This window comes from Rhinoraja longicauda, chromosome 29 (genome assembly GCF_053455715.1).
Source record: "Rhinoraja longicauda isolate Sanriku21f chromosome 29, sRhiLon1.1, whole genome shotgun sequence".
In the NCBI taxonomy this organism is placed as follows: domain Eukaryota; kingdom Metazoa; phylum Chordata; class Chondrichthyes; order Rajiformes; family Arhynchobatidae; genus Rhinoraja; species Rhinoraja longicauda.
Window position 1 is genome coordinate 3,842,758 of NC_135981.1, and position 17,692 is coordinate 3,860,449.

The window sequence follows — 17,692 nt, forward strand, 5'->3', positions numbered from 1 at the left end:
CCTGACAACACCTGTGGTTGTGAAAGAGTTTTTCCTCGCACGTACTGCTGTAGCAAGGGAAAGACTAAACAGACGTTGGGTATCAGGAACTCCCACCGGTGTTCACCGTTTGAGTTTTAATGGGCAACTGTGTCAACGTCACATTTTTGCTTCTGTTTCAAGTTGCTACCAGATCTCTGCCCCCCCCCCCCCCCCCCCCCCCCCCCCCAGTGGAAGAAGGCTCTCTCTTTCAAGCGCACGTCGTGAATCCCCGTTGAATTATCTTGTCCAAGTCTAATTGTCGTTAATAGCAATGGTCTGTGGTCAATTAGAGGCCATTTGCTACTCCGGTTTCCTTTCGGGTTTCTGGTTTAATATTTGCAAGATGTTGCTTGTGCACTCACTGCGATTCTTTTTTTTTCTGTTCCAAATGTGATTTGTTACATTATATTAAAAAAATACATGATGGAATATGTTTTTTTTTAACCAGTTCCAGAAATTGGTCCATTCAATTGCAACTGTCATCATGAACGAAGTCTTTCCTCTCATTGTCCATTGGTCATAGAGTTTAGGGTGGAATGTGGTCTTTGATAGAAAACCCGACTCCGTGTATATTAGGAGTTTTTTTCCTGACGAGTTTAGAAACGGCTCCAATTGGCGTCTGGTCTGGGAAGTTAACAATGAACCACATTTTGCCAACTTTTGACTACTTTGTTCCATTGCAATGCAGTGACCTCAAAGGGTCTTGCAGGTCATGTTAACTGCTGAATGCTCTTAAGTTCTAGGAGCAGAATTAGGCCATTCGGCCCATCGAGTCTACTCCGCCATTCAATCTTGGCTGATATATCTCTCCCTCTCAACCCCATTCTCCTGCCTTCTCCCCATAACACCTAACACCCGTAATAATCAAGAATTTGTCAGTCTCCACCTTAAAAATATCTACTGACTCGGCCTCCACATCAGTCAGTGGCGATGAGTTCCACAGATTCACCACCCTCTGACTCAAGACATTCATCCTCATCTCTTTCTAAAGTTACGTCCTTTAATTCTGAGGCTACGGCCTCTGGTCCTAGATTCTCCCACTAGTGGAAACACCCTCTCCACATCCACCCTGTCCAGGCCTTTCACTGTCCGTTAAGCTTCAATGAGGTCCCCCCCTCATCCTTCTAAACTCCAGCCCCGAGTACAGGCCCAGTGCCGTAAAACGCTCATCATCTGTCCACCCGATCGTTCCTGGGATCATTCTCGTAAACTTACCAGGGACACCCTCTCCAACATCCTTCCTCAGATATGGGGACCAAAGCTGCTTGCAGTACTCCAAATGCAGTCTGACCAGTGCCTTTCATCCCTTTCATCAGCATTTCATCCCTGTTTTAGTAATTGCTCCACCTCTGTGTAATGTCACGGGAGATATGGAGGTAATGCTATGGGAGATACAGAGATTTGGACAATTTACGATATGATACGATACGATAAGATAGAACTTTATCCCAGGAGGGAAATTGATCCGCCAACAGTCGTAAAAACACAAGATACATGAAGCATGAAATTAAGGTGACGATTGGAAAGGATTGGGGGTGTGCAAAGATTGGGAGGGGGGGTGGGGTATGTAGCTGTATCTACTGTTAATTGATCAGATGTAAATCTGTCTATTTCTGTGAAAAGCATTCGCCTGTAAATGTTATATGCAAGTGTTACAGCAACGCAAGGTAATGGATAATGTGAACCAACACCAATCTGTCCACTGCAGAGTGAATATGATCTACTCTTTCGTCCTAGTTATTAATTCAAGAAGTTCAATTTTTCCACTGTCATCGCAAACCCTCATAGATGACATCCACCCCCGCCTTGTTGCCTGGATCGCAATAGGCTGGTTCCATCTGGTTGAAAGTATTGCTTATTATGGAGCTACCAGCCACAAAACCTACTTTATGCAATGTTTTGATGTTTATTGTACGATTGATGTGGTATCTAGTAATTTCTCTGTTCACGTTGACCAGTGTTGTATTCACGGTGGTGACGTTTCCACAGGGGGAACCTGACTTTCGCTGTGTTCGTGGTGACTTAGTTTAATATCTGCAATTATTGTGTTTACCGTTTATGCGATTAACCCACAGATTGTTAATATACTTGAGTATTGGAAATTGATAATCGGACATGGTTGCTGTAGTTAATTTAGTTTAGTTTGGAGGTACAGCGCGGAAACATGCCCTTCGGCCCATCGATCAGTGATTCCCATACACCAACACAAGCCCACACACGCTAGGGACAATTTACACATGTATCAAGCATGCAAACCCAAGTCAATTAATCTACAAGCCCGTGCATCTTTGGAGTGTGGGAGCAAACTGAAGATCTCGGAGGAAACCCACGCGGTCAAGGGGAGAAAGTGCAAACTCTGTACAGACAGCACCTGTAGTCGGGATCGAACCCGGGTCTCCGGCGCTGCAAGTGCTGTAAGGCAGCAACTCTACCGCTGCGCCACTGTGCCGCGTGAATTGATTAGTCTTGATTTATTTTGGTTTTATGCGTGCTCTTGGAATGAACTGTTATTGTTGGGGGGGCTGTACCACCCTCTTCCCTCCACTCCCTTTCAGAGTTTTAGAGTTCCCATCGATTAGTTTAATTTTAGAGAAACAGTGTGGAAACAGGCCCTTCGGCCCACCGAGTACGTGCCGACCTGAGAACTGAGATGAGGAAAAACTTTTTCAGTCAGAGAGTTGTGAATCTGTGGAATTCTCTGCCTCAGAAGGCAGTGGAGGCCAATTCTCTGAATGCATTCAAGAGAGAGCTGGATAGAGCTCTTAAGGATAGCGGGGTATGGGGAGAAGGCAGGAACGGGGTACTGATTGAGAATGATCAGCCATGATCACATTGAATGGTGGTGCTGGCTCGCAGGGCCGAATGGCCTCCTCCTACACCTATTGTCTATTGACCAACGATCACCCGTTCACACTAGTTCTATACTGCACACCAGACACAATTAACATATAAACCTGCACGTCTTTGGAAAGTGGAAGGAAACCAGAGCACCCGGAGAAAGCCCACGTGGTCACAGGGAGAATGAGCAGATTCCACCCGGACATCGCCCGCAGTCAGGATCAAACCCGGGCCTCTGGCGCTGTAAGGCAGCAACTGTGCACTGTGCCGCCCCTGACACATGTGCTTGGTCGTGCATTTATTGTGTTTGCAAGAAACATGGAACAATACAGCACAGGAACAGGTCCCTCAGCCCACGATATCCATGCCAAACATGATGCCTGATTAAACTAATCTTCTCTGCCTGCATGGGATTCCCCCACCCCCTCCACCCCCCACCCCATTCCCTGCATATCCATGTGTCTATGTAAAAGTCTCTTAAACTGCACTATCTTATCTGCTCCACTGCCCCTGGCAGCATGTTTCAGGGGCTCAACACTCGCTGTGTAAAAAAAAAGCCCCACACAGTCATTTAGTGTGAGTGTGTGTGTGTGTGTGTGTTGTATCTATACATATGTGTGTATGTATATGTGTGTGTATATATGTGTATGTATGTGTGTGTGTGTGTGTATATGTGTGTTTGTATGTAAATATATATGTATAGGAAAGTACTGCAGATGCTGGTTTAAATCGAAGGTAGACACAAAATGCTGGAGTAACTCAGCGGGACAGGCAGCATCTCTGGAGAGAAGGAATGGGTGATGTTTCGGGTCGAGACCCTTCAGCCTGAAAAGGGTCTCTACCCAAAACGTCACCCATTCCTTCGCTCCAGAGGTGCTGCCTGTCCCGCACACATACATGTATGTATGTAAGAAAATAACTGCAGATGCTGGTACAAATCCAAGGTATTTATTTCACAAAATGCTGGAGTAACTCAGCAGGTCAGGCAGCATCTCAGGAGAGAAGGAATGGGTGACGTTTCGGGTCGAGACCCTTCTTCAGACTGATGTCAGGGGGCGGGACAAAGGAAGGATACAGGTGGAGACAGGAAGATAGAGGGAGAACTGGGAATGGGGAGGGGAAGAGAGGGACAGAGGAACTATCTAAAGTTGGAGAAGTCGATGTTCATACCGCTGGGCTGCAAGCTGCCCAAGCGAAATATGAGGTGCTGTTCCTCCAATTTCCCGTGGGCCTCACTATGGCACTGGAGGAGGCCCATGACAGAAAGGTCAGACTGGGAGTGGGAGGGGGAGTTGAAGTGCTCAGCCAGCGGGAGATCAGGTTGGTTAAGGCAGACTGAGCGAAGGTGTTGAGCGAATGTATGTATGTATATTGATACACACACTGTATGTATATATATATAATGTATGCTATATTTACATGTGTACAACATGTATATGTTATATATGTATGTATACATGCATATATGTGTGTATATCACAGAGGCACAAGAGATTGCAAATGCTGAAATCTTGAGGGGAAAAAAACAAAGTGCTGGAGGAACTCGGCGGGTCAGGCAGCATCCGCGGAGGGAATGGGTTGACGATATTTCGGATTGGGACTCGTCTTCAGGCAGATACTGCCCGGCCTGCCGAGTTTGTTCTTTGCTGGTGGGATGTATGGTGGGATTTTATTTTGCACGGGCCCTTTGATCTGGCACCGTCCATCGATTGAGGGATCGGAGCGCGAGCCTGCAGCAATGCTGGCAGCAATCTGCAACTTTCTAACAGTGGACCCTCCTGTTACGATTATTTTGCACTTGAAAGCTTTCATCTGGTTGTGTTTTGACTTTTTGTTGCTTCATGTCATATGACACATCAGAAGGGTACTTTCAAAAGCCCATGAACAGCAGCAACTACATTAAAGACAATCCTTGTCGAATTGAAAACCAAGCATGTGAAGAGATAAATAGCTTTGGCATTGATCTTCGAGCTGTGTAAAAATAGAACTGATCATTTTTGTGGTGAGTGTATGTGGCTCGGGCTTGGTGAATCCAATTATTTGATTCAGTACGATCAGCGTGATTTTCTGTGATAATTCCACCTCCCATGTTCTTCCCCTCCCTGCATCCGAGCGACTAGGCTTGTATACACTGGAATTTAGAAGGATGAGAGGGGATCTTATCGAAACGTATAAGATTATTTAGGGGTTGGACGCATTAGAGGCAGGAAACATGTTCCCAATGTTGGGGGAGTCCAGAACAGGGGCCACAGTTTAAGAATAAGGGGTAGGCCATTTAGAACGGAGATGAGAGAAAACCTTTTCAGTCAGAGAGTTGTAAATCTGTGGAATTCTCTGCCTCAGAAGGCAGTGGAGGCCAATTCTCTGGATGCTTTCAAGAGAGAGCTAGATAGAGCTCTTAAGGACAGCGGAGTCAGGAGGTATGGGGAGAAGGCAGGAACGGGGCACTGATTGAGAATGATCAGCCATGATCACATTGAATGGTGGTGCTGGCTCGAAGGGCCGAATGGCCTACTCCTGAACCTATTGTCTATTGTCATCCAAATAATCTACCGATCTTGTGCCCACCGCAAATTAGAGGACAGCACCTCATATTTTGCTTACACCCCAGCGGTGTCAACATTCACTTCTCTAACTTTAGATAGCTCCTCTGTCCCTCTCTTTCCCTCCCCCTTCCCGGTTCTCCCACTGTCTTCCTGTCTCCACCTCCATCCTTTCTTTGTCCCACCCCCTCCCCTGACATCAGTCTGAAGAAGGGTCTCGACCCGAAACGTCACCCATTCCTTCTCTCCAGAGATGCTGCCTGTCCCGCTGAGTTACTCTAGCATTTTGTTTACTACCTTCGGTGTAAACCGGTCTTCCTACGTATAGGTAGCTCCTCGGCTGTCTTCTACCTTACGCTAATTAAAACAGAAATGTAAAGACTCGTTCAAAATGCATGCTTCTGCAAATGTCGTTGCATTCTTCATTCGTGAATGGAATCGCTGCAGTCACGGCTTCCACACAAACCTGTGGCTGGATGCCAGGCATTCAGACGCTCCAGGAAATTTCCCAGGCAACAGTGGTGCATTGCCAAGTGAATTATTTTTAGCAAACAGCTGTTGTGTTTTCAAAAGCCGCCCCTTTGCAGATCGAATGCGACGAGAGCTGGCTGGCAGCGATGCAGCTCGGCCCACTCTCCGTCTCGCAAAGATTCTCTGGAAAGAAATCATTTATCCTCCAATCTCATCAGCGATCAACAAAGTCACATATTCAAGCAAACCCCCACCCTCCACCTTCCTCCCTCTGTGGCTAGCAACAGCAGCCTAGTAACACAATCTGCTGTAATCGGCTGGGATTGTAAGATGGGTCCCAGGTTCACGGAAACAGAGGACAGGGTGACTTCTGATGGATTGGCACCTTCCTGCAAGCTGTTTAACCCTTTCCACTGAAGGCAGACACAAAATGCTGTAGAGTTGCTGCCTTACAGCGAATGCAGCGCCGGAGACTCGGGTTCGATCTTGACTAAGGGTCTGTACGGAGTTTGTACGTTCTCCCCATGACCTGCTTGGGTTTTCTCCGAGATCTTCGGTTTCCTCCCACACTCCAAAGACGTGCAGGTGTGTAGGTTAATTGGCTGGGCAAATGTAACAAAAAAATAAAAAAATGTCCCTAGTGTGTGTAGGATAGTGTTAATGTGCGGGGATCGCTGGGCGGCGCAGACCCGGTGGGCCAAAGGGCCTGTTCCTGCGCTATATCTCTAAATCTAAAAAAATCTAAACCCAGCGGGACAGGCAGCATCGCTGGAGAAAAAGGACAAGGTGACATTTCGGGTGAAGACCCTTCTTCAGACTCTGCACAACTCATCGCCTTCCCCCACAGCCAACAGTGGACCATTGTAGGCCCCACCTTCTCTTGCACATCGTCGTTTAATTTTTTTTTGCATATGTTTCATCCATTTGTTCCACGCACCCTCTACATCTCTCGTTTCGCTCTCCCCCGACTCTTAGTCTGAAGAAGGGTCTCGACCCTAAACGTCACCCATTCCTTCTCTCCAGAGATGCTGCCTGACCCACTGAGTTACTCCAGCATTTTGCGTCTATTTTCGCGATAAATGCTGGTGCTGCCAGTGAGGCCCACGTTCCCTTGGATAAATAATAAACAGTGCTTGTGAGCCGAAGGACTGGATAAACGTGTGTGTGTCTGGAAACTCAATCGCAGGTCCACGATCGCCTGGCACCCTGCCACCTTGTGTGGAATATTCTCATGGTTTCCTGTTTGAATTGAGCCGCTCCAGAAACTCGCATCTAGGTGTAAATATCGCAAGGGCTGTTGTTTTCTATCCCAGCCAATAATCTTTTGGAGCATTACCCGGGAGAAATTAGTCCCAGATATATTCTGCAGCATATATGTCTTGAGACTTTAGAGGTGCAGCGCGGAAACAGGCCCTTCGGCCCACCGGGTCCGTGCCGACCAGCGATCGCCCCGTACGCCAACACTATCCTACGCACTGGGCGGCACTGTGGCGCAGCGGTAGAGTTGATGCATTACAGCGAATGCAGCGCCAGAGACTCGGGTTCGATCCTGACTACGGGCGCCGTCTGTACGGAGTTTGTACGTTCTCCCCGTGACCTGCGTGGGTTTTCTACGAGATCTTCCGTTTCCTCCCACACTCCAAAAAGACGTACAGGTATGTGGGTTAATTGGCTGGGCAAATGTACAAATTGTCCCTAGTGGGGTGTAGGATGGTGTTAGTGTGCGGGGATCGCTGGGCGGCGCGGACCCAGTGGGCCGAAGAGCCTGTTTCTGCGCTGTATCTCTAAGGAAAAAAGGCACTCGGGACAATTTTACAACTTACCAAAGCCAATTAATCTCACAAACTTGCACGTCTTTGGAATGTGGGAGGGAAGGCACTCAGAAGGCAGTGGAGGCCAATTCTCTGGATGCTTTCAAGAGAGAGCTGGATAGATCTCTCAAGGATAGCGGAGTCAGGGGGTATGGGGAGAAGGCAGGAACGGGGTACTGATTGTGAATGGTCAGCCATGATCACATTGAATGGCAGTGCTGGCACTCCTGCACCTATTGTCTGTTGTCTATATTGAACCGGAGCACCCGGAGAAAACCCCACGCGGTCACAAGGAGAACGTACAAACTCCATAAAGGCAGTTCCCCTGTGTGAAGATGAAACCCGGATCTCTAGCGCTGTGAGGCAGCCTCCCTACCACTGCACCACCGTGCCGCCACTTTGTGACTTTTTTTTGGTATCTGCAGTTCTAAGCTAGTTCTATCCCACACACGAGGGACAATTTACAGAAGCCAGTTAACCTACAAACCTGCACGTCTTTGGAGCTTGGGAGGGAACCGGAACACCCGGAGACAACCCCACGCAGGTCACGGGGAGAACGTACAAACTCCGCACAGACAAGCACCCGTGGTCAGGATCGAACCCGGGTCCTTGGCGCTGTGAGGCAGCGACTCTACCGCTGCGCCACCCCTCTGTCATTGAACACTTTCATCTCGTTCCAGGATTTCATAGCTCTGCCAACCCCTTCCTTTCCCATCACGACGACCCCAACTGGGAGAGATGCCATCTAATTTCTATACTTGCCTGTCCTCCTGTCCAACCAAGCCCATTGCACTTGTTCCAGCCACACATCTCCTGGGCTTGCTCGGTTTGGGTTTATTATTGTCACTTGTACCAGAGGTACACAAGAACACAAGAAAATAGGAGCAGGAGTAGGCCAACCGGCCCCTCGAGCCCGCTCTGCCATTCAATACGATCATGACTGATCCTACCCCAACCCCCTTCTCACTATCGCCCTTCTTCCCAGTTCTCCTCCTCTCTCTGACTTAAAGTCTGAAGAATGGTCCGGACCCGAAACGTCACCCACCCTTTTCCACCAGAGATGCTGCCTGACCTGCTGAGTAAGTCCAGCTCTTTGTGTCTGTAAACCAAACTAACGGTAGTCACAGAGTGCTGGAGTAAGTCAGGCAGCATCTCTGTAGAAGGTGGATGGGTGACATTTCGGGTCGGGACCCTTCTACAGACGGTATTAAACTAAACAAAGCTTCAGCCTGTGGTGTGCTTGGTTGGAGAGGGCAGCAGGGTTGCCACAGTCCATGTGGAGGCAATGGCTGGAGATAGACACAAAAAGCTGGAGTAACTTAGCGGGTCAGGCAGCATCTCTGGAGAGAAGGAATGGGTGACGTTTTGCGTCGAGACCCTTTTTCAGACCGAAGAAGGGTCTCGACCCAAAAACGTCCCCCATTCCTTCTCTCCAGAGATGCTGCCTGTCAATAAACAATAGACAATAGACAATAGGTGCAGGAGGAGGCCATTCGGCCCTTCGAGCCAGCACCGCCATTCAATGTGATCATGGCTGATCATTCTCAATCAGTACCCGGTTCCTGCCTTCTCCCCATACCCCCTGACTCCGCTATCCTTAAGAGCTCTATCTAGCTCTCGGGACATTTTCGGGTCGAGACCCTTCTTCGGTCTGAAAAAGGGTCTCGACCTGAAACGTCCCCCATTCCTTCTCTCCGCAGATGCTGCCTGTCCCGCTGAGTTACTCCAGCATTTTGTGCCTACCTTCAGGTTAAACCAGCATCTGCGGTTCGCACACTTGGAGCCAATCACCGGCGGCTCCAACAGGTCCAGGCCGGTCCAGGAGAGAGGAGCAGCGTGCTGCGGCCAGCTGCCGACTGGCGAGCTGCCATCACAGCTGCCTCCACTGCCGGCTCATCCATCTCCCCGAAGCTCCCGCTGAGCATGGAAGGGCTCCAGTCAGGGTCGCCAACTGTCCCGTATTAGCCGGGACATCCCGTACTTTGGGCTAAATTGGCCCTTGTCCCGACGGGACCGCCCTTGTCCCGGGGGGTGGGGGGGCTGTAGGCCCGGGCAGTGTGGTAGGAGAGAAACTGCAGACGCTGGTTAAAATCCGTGCCTGCCTTCCGGGTCGACACAAAAAGCTGGAGTAACTCAGCGGGTCAGGCAGCATCTCTGGAGAGAAGGGACCGCACAGGCCTGCGCTTGTATCGTGTTAGGCCCGGACACTGTAGGCCCGGACACTGTAGGCCCGGACACTGTAGGCCCGGACACTGTAGGCCCGGACGGCACTTTAGGCCCGGACACTGTAGGCCCGGACACTGTAGGCCCGGACACTGTAGGCCTGGTAGGCGCTGTAGGCCCAGGCACTGTAGGCCCGGACACTGTAGGCCCGGATGGCGCTGTAGGCCCGGACACTGTAGGCCCGGACACTGTAGCTCGAGGGCCGCTGTAGTCCTGGACAGTGTAGGCCCGGCGCCGTCTAATGGAGGTTGCGTAGCAACCCGCCTCCCGACCTGGGTAGGAATGGGTGATGTTTCGGACTCCGTTCTGAAGAAGGGTCTTCGACCCGAAACGTCACCCATTCCTTCTCTCCAGAGATGCTGCCTGACCCGCTGAGTTACTCCAGCTTTTTGTGTCTACCTTCGATTTAAACCAGAATCTGCAGTTCTTTTTCCTACACAACAACTCAAACTATCTACTTCCGATTGCAAAATCACTATGAGCTCATCCTACCTCGCCCTTCTGCTTATTACCATGTCACAACTGCAAGAACCGCAAACTAGACAGAGGAGCAGATGCTAAGGAATGGGTGGCCTTATGGGTCGAGACCCTTCTTCAGACTAGTATATGGATGATCACCGGTCGGTACAGGCTTGGTGGGCTGGAGAGCCTTTTTCCTTGCTGTATCTCTGAAACTAAAGTCAGGGAATAGCGGAGTCAGGGGGTACGGGGAGAAGGCAGGAACGGGGTGCTGATTGTGGATTTTTTAAGATTTTTTAGATTTAGAGATACAGCACGGAAACAGGCCCTTCGGCCCACCGAGTCCGCGCCGCCCAGCGATCCCCGCGCATTAACACTATCCTACACACACTAGGGACAATTTTTACATTCACCCAGTCAATTAACCTACAAACCTGCACATCTTTGGAGTGTGGGAGGAAACCGAAGATCTCGGAGAAAACCCACGCAGGTCACGGGGAGAACGTACAAACTCCGTACAGACGGCGCCCGTAGTCAGGATCGAACCTGAGTCTCCGGCGCTGCATTCGGTGTAGGGCAGCAACTCTACCGCTGCGCCACCGTTACGCCATGATCACATTGAACGGTGGTGCTGGCTCGAAGGGCCAAATGGCCTACTCCTGCACCTATTGTCTATCGTCTCAAGCGTACTAGCTGCAGGGAAAGTTTGGACAGACTCGGATAGTTGTCTCTGAAATGCCGGGGGTTGATAGAAGTGTATAAAATTATGAATTATAGGGTAGGCGGTGAGAATCTTTTTTCCTCAAGATGGAAATATCGAACAATAGAAGCTATGGCTTTCAGGTCATGGGGGGCAAAGGTTAAAAATAGGGTCACCAACTGTCCCATATTAGCCGGGACATCCCGTATTTTGGGCTCAATTAGTTTGTCCCGTACGGGACCACCCTTGTCCCGTATTAGTAGGGGGTTGCCAACTTCCTCACTCCCAAAGAAGGCTGACGTCACCGTCCCGCGCCCCACGTGACCTCACCCAGCCAGCGGCCACGCGCTCCCGCTCCACCAATGGCGGCAGCCATTGGTGGAGCGGGAGCACGTGGCCGCTGGCTGGGTGAGGTCACGTGGGGCGCGGGGCGGTGATGTCACCCTTTGTCCCTTATTTGGGAGTGAGGAAGTTGGCAACCCTTGTTAAAAAAGGATGTGCAGCGTAAGTTATTTTACACAGAGGTGGGGGGGGGGGGGGGGGGGGGTGCCTAGAACACACTGCCGAGGGTGTGACGAATAAATAGACACTATCAGTGATAAGTCAGAAATAATGCCCCAAGTCTGTATAGTTCGGAGCTTATTTGGAGGTTGTGGTGTTTAACAGCCTGATGGTTGTCGTGAAGAAGCTGTTCCTGAACCTGGACGTTCCAGTTTTCAGGCTCCTGTATCTTCTTCCCGGTGGCAGGGGTGAAATGAGAGCGTGGCCAGGGTGGTGTGGGTCTCTGACGATGCCGGCTGCCTTTGTGAGGCAGTGACTCCTGCACATCCCTTCGATGGTGGGGTGGTCAGTACCCGTGATGGACTGGGCAGTGTCCACCACTTTTTGACGTCCTCTGGGCGTCCGGGTTGCGAACCGAGTTTAGTTTTTAGTTTAATACAGAGATACAGCGCGTAAACAGGCCCTTCGGCCCAGCAAGTCCGCACCGACCGGCGAAACCCCCGCGCGCCAACACCATCCTACACCAACCAGGGGCAATTTATGTTTATACCAAGCCAATTAACCTACACATCTGTATGTCTTTGGAGAGTGGCAGGAAAACCGGAGATCCCACAGTAAACGCACATAGATCACGGGGAAAATGTACAAGCTCCATGAAACAAGACAAAATACCGGTCCTTACTACATCATCAATTTCAATAAGCTTTGCTACCAATATTCCCTTTACCCAAGGGAATGGGGTATGTTAGCACTAACACTCTCCACCAATCTGTGGAATACGTTGCCATGGACAGGCAGTGGAGGCCAAGTCAATGGATATTTTTAAGGCAGAGGTACTTAGATTCTTGATTGGTGCGGGTGTCAAGGTGCCGCTCCCGATGTTAAGTCATTTAAAAATGGGATTGAGCGACTAGATCTCAACTTGGTCAAAAAGGCCGACTTCAAAATGTAATAATAATAATAATAATAATAATAATGCATTACATTTATATCGCGCTTTTCAAACACTCAAAGATGCTTTACAGGGATTTCTAGAACATAGAGAAGTGAATAAATAGATAAATAAGTAAACGAACAGAGACAGAAGGTGAGGTGACCTTCAGTGGTTGAAGGCAGTGCTGAAGAGGTGAGACTTCAGTGATGTTTTGAATGTGGTGAGTGAGGAGGAGTCTCTGACGGTTTGGGGTAGTGAGTTCCATAGGGTGGGAGCAGCGATGGAGAAAGCCCTGTCCCCCCAGGATCTGAGTTTGGTCCGGATGGGAGGGGACAGGAGATTGGCAGCAGCAGAGCGGAGGGTGCAGGTGGGAGTGTGCCTGTGGAGGAGGTCAGTCAGGTAGGATGGGGCCAGGTTATGGAGGGCTTTGTAGGTCATGAGGAGGAATTTGTATTGGATTCTCTGGGGGATGGGGAGCCAGTGGAGTTTGTAAAGGACGGGGGTGATATGGTCACGGATCGGGGAGTGGGTGAGTAGACTCACTCCGACCTGCACGAGATATCCACTCATGAGGGTGTTTGCACAGTAATCAACCAGAACCAGAACGACTGGAGACTGGAGCGACGAGGCTTGTATACACTGGAATTTAGAAGGATGAGAGGAGATCTTATCGAGACGTATAAGATTATTAAGGGGTTGGACACGTTAGAGGCAAGAAACATGTTCCCAATGTTGGGGGAGTCCAGAACCAGGGGCCACAGTTTAAGAATAAGGGGTAGGCCATTTAGAACTGAGATGAGGAAAAACCTTTTCAGTCGGAGAGTTGTGAATCTGTGGAATTCTCTGCCTCAGAAGGCAGTGGAGGCCAATTCTCTGAATGCATTCAAGAGAGAGCTGGATAGAGCTCTTAAGGATAGCGGAGTCAGGGGGTATGGGGAGAAGGCAGGAACGGGTTACTGATTGAGAATGATCAGCCATGATCACATTGAATGGCGGTGCTGGCTCGAAGGGCCAAATGGCCTCCTCCTCCTGCACCTATTGTCTATTGAACCAGAACTCCGTACAGACAGCGCCCGCAGTCAGGATTGAACCTGGGTGTCTGGCGCTGTCAGGCAGTAGCTGCGCCCTGTGTGAACACACCCTCCACGGTTTGGGCAATGCAGGGTTAATAAATACAAGCAGCTCAGGCGCAAGTCAGTGGTTTCGCATTCCCTGCTGCTCAGCGATCCATCAGTGTAATTAGGTGCGATGCCTTTTGCCTCTGTTACTGTACTTCCGCGGCTAATGTGGGCCAGACCAGTGTAGTGGCATTGCAAAGCAAACCTGCTGAGCCCTCACCCACCCGGAGAGTTGTGCACGCCCTCCGCACCGGCACGGCCCGGCCACACGCACCCAGCCCTGCCGCAGGGTGATTACACCTCCTCACTCCCGTGATCCTGCCAGAGGTGAGAGCTGTGTGTGTACACACTCCCCCCCCCTCCCCTCCCCTCCGCCTCCTCCCCCACCCCAGAAACAAGTCCCCGATCATTCCTCTTCCTGTCAGCAGCCAAGGCACAGGTTTGTCAACTTGAATATGGCGCAGAGTGCCAATGGGAGAGGAGGGTGGGGGGTGTTTTGGGAGGGGGTGGGGGTGCTGTGGTGTTGCTCGGCATGTCTCTCTTTCTCTGCTCATTTTTCTGTGTTTTTGTCTCTTTCTCAGTAACCCTGTCTATCTGTGTCTCTCGCTTTCACAGTTTTCCTACACGTATCTACCTCTCTTGTCGACTGACTGCTCATGCCTGTTTCTCTTTGGTTTGCACCCTCCTGTTCACTGTCTCTCCGTCACTCTCTCCTTCTCTTTTTCTTGGTGTCCATGTTTTTCTCTGTGTGCATGGGAGTGTGTGTGTGTGTGTTTGTGTGTGTCTGTGTGTGTGTTTGTGTCTGTGCATGTGTTGGTGCGTGAATGTGTGTGTCTGCATCTGTGTGTGTGTTTGTGCGTGCGAGTGTGTGTGTCTGTATGTGTGTGTGTGCGCGCATATGTGTGTGTGTGTGTGTCTGCGTGTGTGCGTCAATGTGTGTGTGGGTCTATGTGTTTGCAAGCGTGTGTGTGTGTGTGCGCGTGTGCCTGTCTGCCTCTGTGTGTGTGCGTGCATGTGTGTGTCTATGTGTGGTGTGTGTGTGTGTGTGTGTGCGAGCGTGTGTCTGTGGGTCTATGTGAGTGTGTCCATGTGTAGTGCTTAACTATGTGTGGTGCATATGTGTGTGTGTGTGCGAGCGTGTTTCTGTGTGTGTGGGTCTATGTGTGTGGGTCTATGTGTGTGTGGGTCTATGTGTGTGTGGGTCTATGTGTGTGTGGGTCTATGTGTGTGCGAGCGTGTGTGTGTGTGTGGGTCTATGTGTGTGTGGGTCTATGTGTGTGTGGGTCTATGTGTGCGAGCATGTGTGTGTGGGTTTATGTGAGCGAGCATGTGTGTGTGTGTGTCTATGTGTGTGGGCCTATGTGTGTGTGAGTGTGTTTGTGTGGGTCTATGTGTGTGCGAGCATGTGTGTGTGGGTCTATGTGTGTGCAAGCGTGTGTGTGTGCGTATGTGTGTGTGGGTCTATGTGTGTGTAGGTCTATGTGTGTGTGGGTCTATGTGTGTGGGTCTATGTGTGTGTGTGGGTCTATGTGTGTGGGTCTATGTGTGTGTGGGACTATGTGTGTGTGTGTCTATGTGTGTGGGCCTATGTGTGTGTGAGTGTGTTTGTGTGGGTCTATGTGTGTGCGAGCATGTGTGTGTGGGTCTATGTGTGTGCGAGCGTGTGTGTGTGTGCGAGCATGTGTGTGTGTGTGGGTCTATGTGTGAGCGTGTGTCTATGTGTGTGGGTCTATGTGTGTGTGGGTCTATGTGTGCGTGAGCGTGTGTGTGTCTGTGTGCGTGTCTGTGTGTGTGCGTGTGTCTATGTGTGTGGGTCTATTTGTGTGTGGGTCTATGTGTGTGAGTGTGGGTCTATGTGTGTGTGTGCGAGTGTGTGTGTGTGCGAGCATGTGTGTGTGTTGGTCTGTGTGTGTGCGTGTGGGTCTATGTGTGTGTGTGTGTGTATGTGTGTGGGTCTATGTGAGCGTGTGTGTGTGGGTCTTATGTGTGTGTGGGTCTATGTGTGTGAGCGTGTGTGTGTGTGTCTATGTGTGCGAGCGTCTGTGTGTGGGTCAATGTGTGTGTGTGGGTCTATGTGTGTGTGTGTGTATGTGTGTGTGGGTCTATGTGTGCGTGAGCGTGTGTGTGTGTGGGTCAATGCGTGTGTGTGTCTGTGTGTGGGTCTATGTATGTGTGTGTGTGCGAGTGTGTGTGTGGGTCTATGTGTGTGAGCGTGTGTGTGTGTCTATGTGTGTGTGTGTCTATGTGTGTGGGTCTATGTGTGCGAGCGTCTGTGTGTGTATGTGCACAAATCCTTCTCCACAATGGAGGTCACTTCCGGGTGCCAGCAATGGGAGCAGTGCTGTGTGGATATTCAGGAAGCTGTGAGAGCAGCTCGTGTGGGGAAGGGCAGTTGTTGCAGAGTGAAGCCAGTGTTTACAGCTGCAGCTTGCTGAGCCTGGTTGATCTTGTTTGTGGTGAAGTGGGAGTGGGAGTGGGAGTGGGAGTGGGAGTGGGAGTGGGAGTGGGAGTGGGAGTGGGAGTGGGAGAGGGCGAGGGAGTGGGAGTGGGAGTGGGAGTGGGAGAGGGAGTGGGAGTGGGAGAGGGAGCTGTAGAAACTGGAGTATGCTGCTGCTGCTACTCTGGGCTGCGTGTGGGGGAAGGGTTTGAGAATCCAATCCGGTGCTGTTTAAGTTCCACGGGTTAGACAGGAATGTGAAGATCAGCACTCGGCCTCTCTGCCTCGAGTTTCAGGGAGATAGCTGCGTGCTTTGGTGCTGGAGGCGGGCGGGTGGGGAAGGGGAAGGGGAAGGGAATGACGTAGGAAGGAACTGCAGATGCTGGTTTAAACCGAAGACAGACACAAAAAGCCGGAGTAACTCAGCAGGACAGGCAGCATCTCTGGAGAAGTGGAATGGCTGACTTTGCGGGTCGAGACCCTTCTTCAGACTGAGAGTCAGGGGAAAGGGAGAGGAGAGATAGAGACGGTGATGGAGAGAGAGAGAGAGAGATACAGAACAAAAGAAATGAAAGATAAATGCAAACAAACAACGATGATGAAGGAAATAGGCCATTGTTAGCTGTGGGCTGGGTGAAAACGAGTTACAGACAACGAGACTCAACAAGACGGAACAGGTGACGTTTCGGGTCGAGACCCTTCTTCAGATTGAGGGTTGGGGGGGGCGAGGGGAAAAGAGAGGTGTAGATGGCACAGAGAACAAATTAATGAAAGATATGCAGGTGGCAACGATGATCAAGGGAAGGTGGGGCCCACAATGGTCCGTTGCAGGCTGTGGGGTCGGTGATAACGAGTGGTATGAACGTTGAACCTCGTCGGCCGCGGGTGGGGGAAGAAGATATGATGTGGGTCTGGCAGGCTGCACGTTTGCTGGGGCCTGGGTGGAATTTCACAGGGATGTGCTGAGTGTGTTGTTAATCACAGCCCCTGCATCGGGGATGTGCCCTTGCACATCTGCGCTCTCTGTTTGAAGGAAGAATTACTCTATTTGTGTCTATCTTCGTTTCTTTGCCAACATCTGCAATTCCTTCCTACACTCCCATCGATTGTGAAGTTGGCCTCGCCCTGTCTAATATAAGCTCATGAGTGATAGGAGCAGAATTAGGCCATTCGACCCATCTCTGCTATTCAACCATGGCCGATCTATCTTTCCCCCTCAACCTCATTCTCCCGCCTTCTCCCCATAAACCTTGACACCAGTACCAATCAACAATCTAAGCATCTCTGCCTTAAAATTATCCATTGACTTGGCCTCCACAACCGTCTGTGGCAATGAAATCCACAGGTTCACCACCCTCTGTCGAAAGAAATCCTTCCACATCTCCTTACTAAAGGAACGTCCTTTAATTCTGAGGCTGTGACCTCTAGTCCTAGACTCTCCCGCCCCCCTAGTGGAAACATCCTCTCCACACCCATAGATCGGACATCCATAGATGCGTGCGTAGGACAGGTTTGGAGAGATATGGACAAAATGCGGGCAGGTGGGACTAGTATTGCTGGGACATGTTGGCCGGCCTGGGCAGGTTGGACGGAAGGGCCTGTTTCCACACTGCATGACTCTATGACTGTCCACTCT

General features: G+C 50.5%; 1 protein-coding gene across 1 annotated transcript in view; it reads left to right on the forward strand.

Moving 5' to 3' along the window:
• The window catches only part of LOC144607539 (protein AF-10-like), a 184,435-nt gene that overhangs the window by 92,662 nt on the left and 74,081 nt on the right, over positions 1–17,692 (forward strand). The window contains exon 10 of the mRNA XM_078424433.1: positions 13,914–13,946. Coding sequence (XP_078280559.1) covers positions 13,914–13,946 — 33 coding nt within the window. The remainder of the gene's footprint in view (positions 1–13,913; positions 13,947–17,692) is intronic.